The following is a 14,349-nucleotide window of genomic DNA, read 5'->3' on the forward strand; positions in this document are numbered from 1 at the left end:
AACATCCTGACCTGACTTGGCAAAATTGTGTGGAACTGATTTGAAACAAAACAAAAATATCCAACCCTGTAGCTACACAGGTATGAAACTCCTGTTGTGAAGACCTTTTCAAAAATCAAATGGGGCACTTGAAAGAATCTTATGTACAACTACATGTAGGGTAAAGGTAAAGGACCCCTGGACGGTTAAGTCCAGTCAAAGGCGACTATGGGGTTGTGGCGCTCATCTCAATTTCAGGCCGAGGGAGCCGGCATTTGTCCACAGACAGCATTCCGGGTCATGTTGTGGCCAGCATAACTAAACCTCTTCTGGTGCAACAGGACACCGTGATGGAAACCAGAGCACACAGAAACATTGTTTACCTTCCCACCACAGCAATACCTATTTATCTACTTGCACTGGCATGCTTTCCAACTGCCAAGTTGGCAGGAGCTGGGACAGAGCAACGGGAGCTCACCCCGTTGCAGGGATTCGAACCACCAACCTTCCGCTCAGCAAGCCCAAGAGGCTCAGTACGACCACAGTTTAGAGACCACAGTCTCACAGAGCAGCTACTGTGTGAATTACAAGTAGGACAGTCAGGCTTGCTGCAATTCCTTCAGTCCCAGGAGCCTCAAAAAAAGAATGCAGGAATCACTGCTATCATGTATAATCAGATACGGTTGTTCACCTTCTACCTCATCCGAGTGAGAGCCTAACAGAGCAATCCAAAGTCCAACTCCCTCATCTGCGGCACTGGGATGGGTTTGGGTGCAGTGGAGAGGCTCCTCCATGTTGACTCCACCAGACTCTTAACAGTGGAGGCCCCAATGCGGATGTCTCTGCTGCGCCTGCCAAAAGTGTGAGTGGGTGACAGCTATTGATGGTAGTGTCATTCAGGATGTTTCCTGGGGTAAGGAAGGAGTGGAGCTCTGGGTCCTAAATGGGTCCAGTTGCTGGTCACGGGTTTGAGGCAGGCCTCTTTGCTGTGCCCACCTGGCACCTGAAAACATGGGATAAAACTGCTTATTAAAGGTAAAGGTAAAGGGACCCCTGACCATTAGGTCCAGTCGTGACCGACTCTGGGGTTGCGCACTCATCTTGCTCTATAGGCCGAGGGAGCCGGTGTACAGCTTCCGGGTCATGTGGCCAGCATGACTAAGCCACTTCTGGCGAACCAGAGCAGCGCACGGAAACGCCGTTTACCTTCCCGCCGGAGCGGTACCTATTTATCTACTTGCACTTGACGTGCTTTCGAACTGCTAGGTTGGCAGGAGCAGGGACCAAGCAACGGGAGCTCACCCCGTTGCAGGGATTCGAACCGCCGACCTTCTGATTGGCAAGTCCTAGGCTCTGTGGTTTTAACCCACAGCGCCACCCACATCCCAAAACTGCTTATTACCCCATCTTATATCCTTATCTTATATGATAAGGAGCATGTGCTTTTCCAGATGTTGTTGGACTCCAACCTCCATCAGCCCCTGCCAGAATAGCTAGTGATCAGGGATGATGGGAGTTGTATTCCAGCAACCGCTGGAGAGAAGAGTGTACATATTTACTGAGGTTGCAAGTCAGTTGAATTGCAAAGGGGGAAAAACTGAAAGATGTCCTTTCCTTTTAACAATGAATAGTGGTTTCTGTTTAATTAAATTGTACGCTTTCTAATACTTCCTGCTGTATCCCCCAAAGACACCTGTTTTAAGGGTTTGCCATCAATACATTTTATCAATTAATTAGTAAGTTGAAAGGCAAAAGATTCATCAACTATGTTCTTCAAATGTGGTGGACAGCCTTATTGAGTTCACATCCAAGTAAGGATAAATCATCTCGTGGCATTAGCTTGCCTCTGTCCATGTTGTTAAGTGCACTTTAGTGTGTCTGTAACATTTCTATTGGCCAAGGGCTGCTTATATCTGAAAACGAATCATGCCCTCTGCTGGGATAACGATGAAGCATACATAATGAAACTATTTCGACTAGAAGGTTACGTAAAAAGGAGCCTGGGCGCTTCTCATTTCCAGGTATTGAAAGGTATTGAGAAAGGGGTGGGGGAGCCCTGACAATGGCCGAGTGATTATAAACTTAAAACCTGCTTGCCTATGCAAGTAGATATTTTATTTTAAGGCTATTTAGAAACACCAAACAGCTCCTGTACCCGTCCTTATGATGAAGCAGGTCTATGCAAACAAAGCAAAACCCTGGGCCATCCCAACAAGCCAGCTCACTCTCATTTGCCCTGAAATCACAGAGATCGTCAATCAAAGCACTAAACAAAGTAAGCAAGTTGCCAAATGGGCACAACCAGCTCACCACACTGCTTGCATAAAGCAGTGGCGGTAAATCTAGCAGTCACCTTAAATGTATGGTTACCAGATTTTTTTTCAAAGAATCCGGGGACACTTTTTTTTTTTGAAAAGAGAAAATAAGTTATTTTTTAAAATTAATTTTTTTTAAAAAAATGAAGAAGTAATATCTTCTCTTCTGTGGTCTCCTCTGTTGCACGGCCTTCCTCTGGGCCCTGGCCTGCTTTCTTGGAGCGCTAACCACTATGGAGTAGGTTCAGGTCGGGCCTGGGCTCGGCCCCTCTTTTTTCTCCGTCCTCTTTCTCTCTCTTCCTTCTCCTTCTCCTCTCCTCCTTCTCCCTGTGTTGGCTCCGGGGTTTTTACTGGCCCCGGAATGCCACTGGGCAGTCGCTTCCAGCTTGATTTGGGTTGTGGGTGCGTCAGTGGTTCCCCCAGTTGACGTGCCGGGGATCCCCAGTTCCCCCTCGGCAGTGGCAGCGGCAGTGGCAGCAGCAGTCTCAGCAGCCCAGAGCCAGCCTGGTAGCACAATTGGCTCTGGCTGGCTTCAGGAGCTGCCCGCTGCCATGGCATCTGCCATTTTGCCTCGCCAGAAGTCCCCATATGATGTGTCTTGTACCATTTAACCAATCATGCAACATTCATCCCCTACTATATAATCTACAACACTTAAAATATAAATCCGGGGACATTCCGGGGACGGATTTTGTCCGGGGACAGATTTGTAAATCTGGGGACTGTCCCCAGGAAATGGGGACGTTGGGTAACCATACCTTAAAGGCCCCAGCTTTATAAGAACTGCTGATAAAATTACAGTCGTACCTTGGAAGTCAAAAGGAATCTGTTCCGGAAGTCCGTTCGACTTCCAAAACATTCAGAAACCAAAGTGTGGCTTCTGATTGGCTGCAGGAAGCTCACTTCTGTGTTTGCAGCGTTCGGGAGCCAAAACGTCCGAGTGCCAAGGCATTTGGGATCCAATGTACGACTGTATAGGAAAGGAGTGGGAAACTGGATCCAGCCAGTAGGTGTTTTTGAAACCACACAGTCACCTGACATCAATCGCTTGATGTCACTGTGACACCAGATGAAGCATTTCCCTTTATCCATGCAGTTTGAAATCAAACAGTGCAGGCAAAGGAAGCAGACTTTGTGGCCACCACTGACCAGCTGACTGCGCAGGTGGGAATGGTTTGAGGTAAAGGGTCTCATGAACCAAATTAGGAGCCCAAGGGTCAGAGGATCTCCATCTCTGGTATGGGAGGTATTTATTGTATATTAAATGTCTCCCATGAACACCACAGAAAGGAAGCAGCAGGTGGCATTTGAGTACCAGAGAAATTTCGTCACTGAAATGCTTGTAGTATTGTATTTTTTTGTTTCTTCTGCAGAAATGTACTTTTCTTTTGTTGTGGTAAGGAAAGACTTTAAATTGTTTAAAAAGTATTAAATCACAAGGCTTCATATAGCTACATAAAAAAGGCATGCTGTTATTTGCTGCACTTCTAAATGCATCATCTTTGTTCAAAATGCACATGTGGGGAAGTAATTCTCAAGCATTGGGGTGATGACTCTCTTGGGAGCAGACAGAACTGATGTTAAGGAGAGCAGGGTTCCCTTCCCTTCCCTTCCCATCCCATCCCATCCCAAGGAGTAGACTGTTTTCAGAGAAAAGTTCCCAGCCTCATTCTCACACACTCTCAATTTCAATAAAGCTTTTTGTGTGTGTGTGTGGGCCTAGTCTCTGTAGGATCTTTACAACTTGAAAATGGCGGCAGCAGAAGAATGGCAGTTTCTCTAGACTATAGCAGTTAGAAACCTGAAGACCATGGAACTTGATCTGAACCCCTCTGCACCTCTTGAATTCACATACAGTACCCTAGCTCAGTGTAAAAGAATTGAACTACAGTCCTAGGGTGGATCTACACACAGGAAAAACCCCACGATAAATAAGTCAAAAATTAAATCATTATAACAAAGGGGGGGGGGACAACACTATGAAAAATCACATAGAATTTCTTTTACTCTCCAGTGCCATCTGGTGTTGTATGTTTATAACACAATCAAAATGCTGTGGGTTTTTTTTACTAATGTAGCTGAGTCCCTAGACTGCTTCTGTATACATGTATCTGCTGCATCTGCAAGGGGGTGCATATATTTTCTATGTATTCATTTGGGGAGTATAAGGTGAACTTGGAGACCTGACAGGTGCCCCAAGGCCCATTAAACACCAAGGGTGAGGCATCCACCATTGCTGATGTGCAATGGTGATGGGAGATCAAGGGGATATCAAAGTGATATACAGAAATTTGGGGAGCTGGTGAAGAAGGCTGCAAGGGAAATGCCTATCTATGAGAAAAGAGTCCTGCAAAGAGACTGGTAAGTTAGGGACTGTCCAGACTAGGGCTAGAGACTTGGGTTTATCCAACTTTGGTTTGTTTTCGCTCCGACAGGGATATTTTGGTTTTCTGTAATTCGGGGGCATCACATTTCTTTCTAACATTTATAGCAATTTATAGCAATACCTAAGGAGGCTTCAAAGGGACCCCGGTTAACTTTTGGAGGCTGTTTGATAAGGAGTAGTCTGGTAAACAAACGGAAGCTCAGTCCGGATCAGACTGAGGCACTGTTAGTGGGTGGTTCTCTAGACCAGATGGATGGGACGTTGCCGGCTCTTGATGCGATTCCACTACCTCTGAAGCAGTAGGTACGTAGCTTGGGGGTCCTCCTGGATCCTTTGCAGTTGCTTGATGCTCAGGTGTTCTCAGTGGCCCGGAGTGACGCGGCAGCTAAAAAAGCCAATGCAATTCTGGGCTGCATCAATAGGAGTATAGCATCTAGATCAAGGGAAGTAATAGTGCCACTGTATTCTGCTCTGGTCAGACCTCACCTGGAGTACTGTGTCCAGTTCTGGGCACCACAGTTCAAGAAGGACACTGACAAACTGGAACGTGTCCAGAGGAGGGCAACCAAAATGGTCAAAGGCCTGGAAACGATGCCTTATGAGGAACGGCTAAGGGAGCTGGGCATGTTTAGCCTGGAGAAGAGGAGGCTAAGGGGTGATATGATAGCCATGTTCAAATATATAAAAGGATGTCACATAGAGGAGGGAGAAAGGTTGTTTTCTGCTGCTCCAGAGAAGCGGACACGGAGCAATGGATCCAAACTACAAGAAAGAAGATTCCACCTAAACATTAGGAAGAACTTCCTGACAGTAAGAGCTGTTCGACAGTGGAATTTGCTGCCAAGGAGTGTGGTGGAGTCTCCTTCTTTGGAGGTCTTTAAGCAGAGGCTTGACAACCATATGTCAGGAGTGCTCTGATGGTGTTTCCTGCTTGGCAGGGGGTTGGACTCGATGGCCCTTGTGGTCTCTTCCAACTCTATGATTCTATGATTCTATGGAGTGCCTTCTATCAACTTTGTCTGTTGGTCCAGCTGCACCCCTATCTGGACATAGACTAGCTTCTGTCATCTATGCTCTGCTACCCTCTAGGCTAGATGACTGCAACACATTATAGGTGGGACTGCCTATGAACAAAGTTCAGAAACTTCAGCTGGTGCAGAATTCAGTGGCCAGTTTGCTAACCAGGGCAAGATTGTTTGGCAGCCAGGGCAGGATTGGCGTTATATGCTCAATTAGTTTCCATGCCCAATTAAAAGTGCTGGTGTGATGGCCTGGGATTCGGACTCGGAGGCTGAACCTGAGGAATCCCAGCCTGCACAGGATTCCCCGCCTCCAGAACCAGCTGAGCCGGGGCTGGGGCTTGAGCCTGAAGGTACCAGGTGAGTCTGCTCTGGCTCCAGAGGTGATGGAGGACCCATTGCCTGCAGGTGCTCCACTCTCAGCCCCGTCAGGGGAGGCTGAGGTTGCCTCTGGGTCCGGTAACCCTCCAGCCTCTCCTGAGCTGCAGAGGCTGAGGGCAGAGAGGCGGCGGGAACTAAGTTCCCGCAGGAGGAGTGCTCAGCTCCAGGCCAAGAGAGGCGAGTCACCTGTGGACTGGGGCCGCCCTATGCCTCGGGGCAGATAAATAAAAGCCAGCCAGCCCCAGTCCCAAGTTGCGGGAGCAACATTGTTGGTAGCCAGTTCCTGCCTGCACCCTGTCCTGCCGGAGCTCCTGACCTCACCCGACTCCCTGCCTTGGACCCAGCTTCATCTTTGACGGACTGCCTCCATACTGCACCCTTGACCTCCGACTGGACTCGGACCTCGCCTCACAGTTAACCCACGGGACCAGCACAGTTGGTTTTGACCTATAAAGCCCTAAACGGCTCAGGACTGCAATACCTCAAGGACCGCCTCTCCCCACATGAACCAACCCGGACCCTGAGACCCTCATCTGAGGCCCTTCTTCATGTGCCCCTTCCACGAGAGGTCCAGAGGGTGGCAACACAAGGACAGGCCTTTTTTGTGGTGGCTTCCCCAGTTGTAGAATGCTCTCTCCAGGGAGGCTCACCTGGCGCCTTCATTACATATCTTTAGGTGCCAGGCGAAAACATTACTCTTCTCCCAGGCCTTTGGCTAATTAAACAACCTATGGCCTTTTAAATGAGGGTGCGGGAGTTGTTATTTGTCGCTTTGGGATTTTTGTTTGTTTGTTTTTATATTGTAAACTGCCCTATGATCTTTGGATGAAAGCTGGTATAGAAATCTAATAAACAATCAAATTGACCCCTTATCGGAGGGCCCAAGATATGGGTACACTCCTTACACCTAGCAACCAGTATATGCAAGTATAATCCCTCCCTCCCCACCCCCTGAATAATGCACACATTAAATACAAATGCCCTGGTAGTGTTGCTCAGTTCCTCAACAGGTCCTCTCTGATTAGCAGAAAGAGCCAAAGGAAAGCTTTATATCTTCTTTGGCAGTTTAATTTTCTTTACAGTAACCTTTTGTACTTTCAAGAAGAAAAACGAAGAACCTCTTCATTACTGCCTTGCTTCAGAGCTCAGAAATTCCCCAGGGTCCTATGTACTCAACCTAAATTATTTTTATTATTCACGGCTGGATCTTGATTTTAGTGTCATAATGGTATTTTTCATCATCTTTCTTCCCCTGGCATCATATCCTCAACATGCTCCAGATGAATTCAAGCTGGAAATGCTTGAACAGTAGAAATACTGTTTTTCTCATGCTCGTTTAGGTGTATTCTCTGATGCACTATATGTATAAGAAATTGCCTCTTTGACATATTAACAAGGTGCCTTCCGTTTTTTATTTATAAGAAAGCATGTATTGCAAAAGAGGGGCTGGGAATTGCAGTGATCATGTAGTACAAGATATATGAGATACTGTTATGTACTGAAGTTCTCACTCTGGGCCAGCAGGGGGATACTGTAGATAGTTATGCAAATGAAGGATCGAAAGTGACGTTCAGTGATTGGATAGTTTTAGAAAGTTGCTACAGTAACGTTCTACTGGAGCTCTATATAAGCAGGCTGACTGAGCCCTTCAGCTCAGTTCTGTTCTGGCCTCTGAATAAACAAGAGCTGTTGAAGAAGAAGAAGAAGAAGAGGAGGAGGAGGAGGAGTTTGGATTTGATATCCCGCCTTTCACTCCCTTTAAGGAGTCTCAAAGCAGCTAACATTCTCCTTTCCCTTCCTCCCCCACAACAAACACTCTGTGAGGTGAGTGGGGCTGAGAGACTTCAAAGAAGTGTGACTGGCCCAAGGTCACCCAGCAGCTGCATGTGGAGGAGCGGAGATGCGAACCCGGTTCCCCAGATTACGAGACTACCGCTCTTAACCACTACACCACACTGGCTCTCACTGTGTCGTCTGATATGTTCACCCACAACTTAACATGAGATACAATATGTAATAATCCTGTGTTCAGCAGCCAAAGCACACACAGGCCAGCTGAAAAGTATGATGATATTGTGAATGAATTTCTTTTTTTCCCTTTTTTTTTTTTTAAAAAAGCATCTGTTTTCTAACTTTCAGCAAAATTGTCGAGACAAAAACTCCAACAAAGCTTTATATCTCAGCCGTTACATTAACAAATTTTGTCTGTTTCCTTACAGGGTGCTGAGAAAATTTTGTCAATGAATGAATCAGGGGAACTGCAAGATCTCTTAACCAAAATTGAGGTAATTGATGAGGTTATAAAAGATTACACATTAAAATACCGTTCTCGTACATTAGTTACATATATAGTGTTCTGTGGTAAGCTCACAGAAGAATTATATTTTCTTTGTAAGGGAACATCAACATGAATGTCTCCAACCTTTTGCCCATTCTTCACTACAAGTATCTGTTGGCCCTACACTTGTATTAATTCTGGAAAAATAAATTTAGGAACATGGCCATAGGAAGGTAATATGTGGTTCTGCCCCGAGTACGTATAATTGATGCCCATGCCTATGGCACCCAACCTCTCCCAGCCTCTATTACACAAACTCAAAAGTGCCTCACATAGAGAACAGGGCAGCTCAGGCTAGAACTACATATCGCCCCAAACAAAATGGCCGCCTCTTCTCTGCCATGTGGCGAAGTCACAAAATTGTGCATCTTTGTTCCCATTGGGTCTGAACTGGTGTGACAGACCAGGAATGACTGACCTCTGAGTATAAACCTGGTAGCTTAGTGAAGATGTTGACCCAGTGTGTGGCAGCTGTGAAAAAGTTGGGATTCCATGCTAGGGATCATTAAAAGTTAAATCAGTATTATAAAAGAAAATATATCAAAAAATAAAACTATCAATATTATAACACCATTTTGCTAATCTATAGTGTGACCACACCTTGAATACCATGTACAGTTTTGGTTACCTCAGCTCCAAAATGACACCGTAGAACTGGAGAAGAGTCAGGAAAGGGCAACCAAGATTATCACCGTGTTACTTGGCCTCTCCTGGTATGCCCCATGGAGGACCTTAAGGTCCATAAATAGCAACACCCTAGAGCTCCTGGGCTCCAAGGAAGTTATATTAGCTTCAACCAGAGCCAGGGCCTTTTCAACACTGGCTCTGGCCTGGTGGAACGCTCTGTCTCATGAGACCAGGGCCCTGCGGGATATGATTTCTTTTCGCAGGGCCTGTAAGACAGAGTTGTTCCACCTGGCCTTTGGCTTAGAATCAATTTGATTCCCTCCCCCCTTTTTTCCCTTTCTCCTCCTGTGATGAGGCTGCATTTTAATTGTTTAATGTTGTATTTTAATCTTGTTTTTTAAGTTGTATTTCAGTCAACTTGCTTTTATTATTGGTTGCTAGCTGCCCTGAGCCCAGTCTTGGCTGGGGAGGGTGGGGTATAAATAAAATTATTGTTGTTGTTATTATTATTATTATTATTATTATTATTATTATTATTATTATGGTGGGCTTCTTTCCCACAGGCATCTGACTAGCCACCCCTGGGTCTTTGGCCTGATCCAACAGGGCCCTCCTTACGTTTTGTTTCTTATGTAAATCACAGCCATAGGGGAGCCCAAGAAGCCTCAGGACCATGGAGAGTGGAGGGGTTTATCTGCAACCATCTGTTATAAGAATCTCAAGGTCTGAAATATAGAATAAATATTCATAAATGCACACATATCTAAATATATGAACCATGTGTCTGAAATAGTATGGGAGAGCAATCCTGAAGCCATGTTAACTCTCCCAGTGACCTCAGATATTCCTCTGCAGTAAGGGAGGCAAATCCCTTGCTGTCTTTTTGCTTGCAAATCCTGTCTTAAGGGCGTATTTGTGTATGCCTGTGACCTGGATTCAGGAACTAAAGTATTAACCATCATAAAAGAATGGCCAGGCTGCCCAGGCAATACAATCAGTGACCATTCTCAGGTATCCTGGCAGGCAGGACTTCTCCTTCTGTGATATATGTATGATTTTTTTTGAGGGTGGTGGTCTTGGGCTACAGGGTGGGCAATTTCAAAAGTCTTTATAAGGGCTTGCGCACCATTGTTCAGGGTTCTCCTCCCTCCTGCGTGTGGTGAGCGGGGACCCTGTTGCAACAGTTCTTTGAATAAAGATCAGTCTTACTAGCCACTTTGCTTCTCAATATACTCTGGTTGGCCTCTGTGGACTCTATATGGGCTCTATACCCCATAAGAGAAAGGGAGCAGTTTTTCTTATAACACATCTCAACAAAAAATATCTCCTTGAAACTTCCATTCCTAATTCAAGGGAAGCTTCCGCTGGCGGGAATGGAGGGTTCTCTTGAAAAACAAATAGCAGCTTCAGAAAGGTTTTTGTTGGAACTATGGGTCCTGAGAGTCATACAGTGGTACCACTACTTACATGCCCCTCTTGTTACGTATCCTTCGGGATACACACACAGCAAACCTGTAATAATAATAATAATAATAATAATAATAATAATAATAATAATAATTTATTATTATTTATACCCCACCCATCTGGTTGTGTTTCCCCAGCCACTCTGGGCGGCTTCCAACTGAATACTAAAAACAATACAGATATTGAAAACTTCAGTTGTCTTTTAAAATAGTTGTTTATTGCCTTGACATCTGCTGGGAGGGCATTGATTTATTGTGCCACGTGTGTGCGCAGAACAGGCACCTCCGGTTGCACAAACCTCGGGATCCGACCGGAGCTCCGGAATGGATCCTGTCCGCAACCGGAGGTACCACTGTATTTACATAAGAAGAAATGTGTAAGTTACTTTCATTCTCACAGTTAATTCCCTGTCTGGTTTGGCCCTCAGAATATAATGCAAATAATGGATGCCATCTTTCTTTCTGTCTTCCTTCCCCCTCAGAGAGTTCAACACCCTCATGAATGCCTCTCATGTGGGGGCTTTGGTTTTATTCCGTGCTCAGCGTGCCATGGGAGCAAGATGTCAGTGTTTCGGAACTGTTTTACGGACTCATTCAAAGCCCTCAAGTGCACCGCTTGCAACGAGAACGGATTGCAACGCTGCAAGAGTTGCCTCAGCTAAGGATGGCGCCTTGATACAAAAAACAACCTCATTTTATTATGTCAACGCAGCAGTTTGTTATACTATTTTATATTAAGGAAAACCACCATGTTTGTCTAATTCAGTCAATAAACGTTCATTTGTAAAAAATAAAATAAAATAAAAAGTTGCTGGAGTCCTTTATGTGGTGAGATCTCACAGTTACCTGAAACTCAACGTATAAAAAGCCCGTATAGTTGTACCTTGGTTTTCGAACATGCCTAGTTCTCAAATGTTTTGGCTCCCAAACAATCAAAACCTGGAAGTGACTGTTCCAGCTTGCGAACGTTCTTTCGGAAACTTCCAAGTGGCTGCAGCAGCTTCCTGCAGCTGCTATTTTCCTGCTTTGTTTGTTTGCTTGAAAGCTCTTGCAAGATTTTATTAAGTGTTACATAAGGTGAGGGGAGATAGAATGCATTCCATTTTTTGGTACAGTTTTATAGTTGCAGGCAATTTCTTCCTTTTAATTCAATATTCTTAAATGAGGCTCTTGATGTTCAGAACAGTTTGGTTTTATTTTTTATTTTTTTAAGAGAGGGAAGGAGGCTACTTTTATATTGCTTCAGGGGATATACAAACCTTTTCTTTTCCGGTGAGAAATAATACCACGAGAAATTGATTTCCATCAAATGTGAGGTGTCTGGCAGCTTTGTCATTTGAAAAGATCTATAACAGGCGAGATCCTGTCAGGTCCAACAACACACTAAATTAATATCAAGAACTTGCATTTCTATGGCCTTGAGAACTTGGTGTGAAACCTTGGAATAGAAGGACAGTTTTGCACCCAATAAAGTAAACTAAAGCTCTAACCAGGATCAAGCGAAGATGGCCAACGTTGATAAACAGCCGCAATATATGCTAAGGGATAAGATCAGCGCCAAATGCAAACACACAGGTTCCCATAAACAGCTATTCTGAATGGCGTCTTTATTACTGCTCATTTTGAGACAAAGAGATACCAGGTGACAGATACAAATGAGTAACCACACCAATAGAATTTTCCTGGCCTGGAAAGAATTTTACCCTCATGTCCCTTCACCAAAACTGGAGGATGCAAAGGCAGCTGAGCCATTCTTTCTATTAAGACTCATGTGTCCTTTCATAGTACACACTTACTTACATGGGGCTGCAATGGTGCAAAAATGTGGTTACAAAGCATGGATACACATGGATCCTCAGGATTTTTGCATTGGGTCACCCCAAATTCACCATCAGATGTGTCTGTGGCCACAGCATGAACCACAAAAATCATACATCCACTGTTTTGTTCAGAATATATATTTTTTCTTGTTTTCCTCCTCTAAAAACTAGGTGCGTCTTATGGTCAGATGCGTCTTATGGCGCGAAAAATACGGTATGTATGTGTGCCAGAACAGAAGGGCCAGGAAGACCGGGAGGAAGTATGCCGTCAAAGGGAAGCATAGGTTAAAGTTCAGGGCAGCAAGCAAGGAAAAGGGGGAGGCATTAGAGTCCTTGTACTAGGGACCCGGGTGGCGCTCTGGGTTAAACCACAGAGCCTAGGACTTGCTGATCAGAAGGTCGGCGGTTCGAATCCCCGCGACGGGGTGAGCTCTCGTTGCTCGGTCCCAGCTCCTGCCCACCTAGCAGTTCGAAAGCACGTCAAAGTGCAAGTAGATAAATAGGTACCGCTCCAGCGGGAAGATAAACAGCGTTTCCGTGCGCTGCTCTGGTTCGCCAGAAGCGGCTTAGTCATGCTGGCCACATGACCTGGAAGCTGTACACCAGCTCCCTTGGCCAATAAAGTGAGATGAGCGCCGCAACCCCAGAGTCAGCCACGACTGGACCTAATGGTCAGGGGTCCCTTTACCTCTACCTTTACTAGCAACAAGTTGCTCAAAGTAAGGAAGAAGTTCTGAGACTTTAGGGTCAGATGGCAATACTCTGGCAGGCTGGTGTACAATGTAGGTGGCACCTTGCCAGTCTAGCATACCCTCCAAGTCTCCCAGTTTTCCAGGGATAGTCCTGGAATTACAAAAGCCATCCCAGCTTCTGATTTGATCCTGGAATGTCCCACCTCTTAAAAAATAAATAAAAATAACACTTCATTTTTTTCTTCCCCATAACTAAGGTTGACCCATTTTTCACAGGCGCTGGCTTTTACAGAAGACAAATGAAATGATATTGTTGATGAACAGGGCTTCATCTTCTTCATGGTTAAAAAGATAACGGCAGAAACTTCATGTATTATTTCTGACCCTTGCTTTGTATTATGGCATGAAAGCTAATTTTATTCACTTAGGAGCAAGACACATAATATGACCACAAAAGCATTCGACGGGAAACATTTATGCCCTAAATAATTTAGGTGGTGGGAGAATTTCGATTGCTCAGCTTACTTTAAATAATTTAGGGGCGATAAGGAGGAGTATTGTAATCCAGTGACAATCTGCAGAATGAAAATTAGGGGAAATCATTATTTATGTTCATTCCCGACTCTCGTTCTTGATCTTGTGGGTGCTGAATTTTGGAAATGGCGGCATTTCAGTAAAGGGTTATGAAAAGAGCAATCTGGTCTAAAATGCTTCTGGCTTACCAGTCCCATTGTGAAAAATAGCTTTCAAATGAGTTTTAAAGATTTATGAAATCGAGTAAGCTCTTGCTAAAGTAATGGCACTTTGCAATGATTTGCATGTGAGTCCTTCACAGTCTCTGTGTTTTGATGTCCAGACTCCATGCATCGCCTTTCGAAGGAGACAGCCTGTCTCTTGGCAAAGAAACATCTTTTAATAGCCAATTAGCAACTACCACATGCCCATGGAAAAAGAAACATTACAGGCCCTTGCAGTTTATGGGAGGAAACCTCTTGTGTGAATTTATTCTAGGCTGCTTTTTCAGGTGATTTGGTGAGAAGTTATATTTTGAATGAAGCGGCAAAACATCACTGGGATTGCATTGATATTTAATGTACCGTATTTTTCCCCCAAAAATGAAGGGGAAATGTGTGTGCGTCCTATGGGGCTCTCCAGGCTTCAGGAAGCTATCCGCAAGCCTTGCAGCCCACAAGCTCGGGGGACAGCGGGGAGGTGCAGCGCTGCCATCCCGCTGTTCCCCGACCTGGTTTGGAGCGCACTTCTCCCCAGCACCAGCCCCACAAGCTCGGGGGACAGCGGGGAGGCGCAGCGCCGCCATCCCGCTGT

At 45.2% G+C, this 14,349-nt stretch overlaps 1 protein-coding gene across 1 annotated transcript in view; it reads left to right on the forward strand.

The window, feature by feature from the left end:
* Positions 1-11,321, forward strand: part of GRXCR1 (glutaredoxin and cysteine rich domain containing 1) — a 51,397-nt gene extending 40,076 nt beyond the window's left edge. The window contains exons 3-4 of the mRNA XM_053402950.1: positions 8,300-8,365; positions 10,994-11,321. Of these exons, the coding sequence (XP_053258925.1) occupies positions 8,300-8,365; positions 10,994-11,173 (246 nt within the window). The 3' untranslated portion in view covers positions 11,174-11,321. The remainder of the gene's footprint in view (positions 1-8,299; positions 8,366-10,993) is intronic.
* The last annotated feature ends 3,028 nt before the right edge of the window (positions 11,322-14,349 follow it).

The sequence above is a fragment of the Podarcis raffonei genome, chromosome 9 (assembly GCF_027172205.1).
Source record: "Podarcis raffonei isolate rPodRaf1 chromosome 9, rPodRaf1.pri, whole genome shotgun sequence".
Taxonomy (NCBI): Eukaryota; Metazoa; Chordata; class Lepidosauria; order Squamata; family Lacertidae; genus Podarcis; species Podarcis raffonei.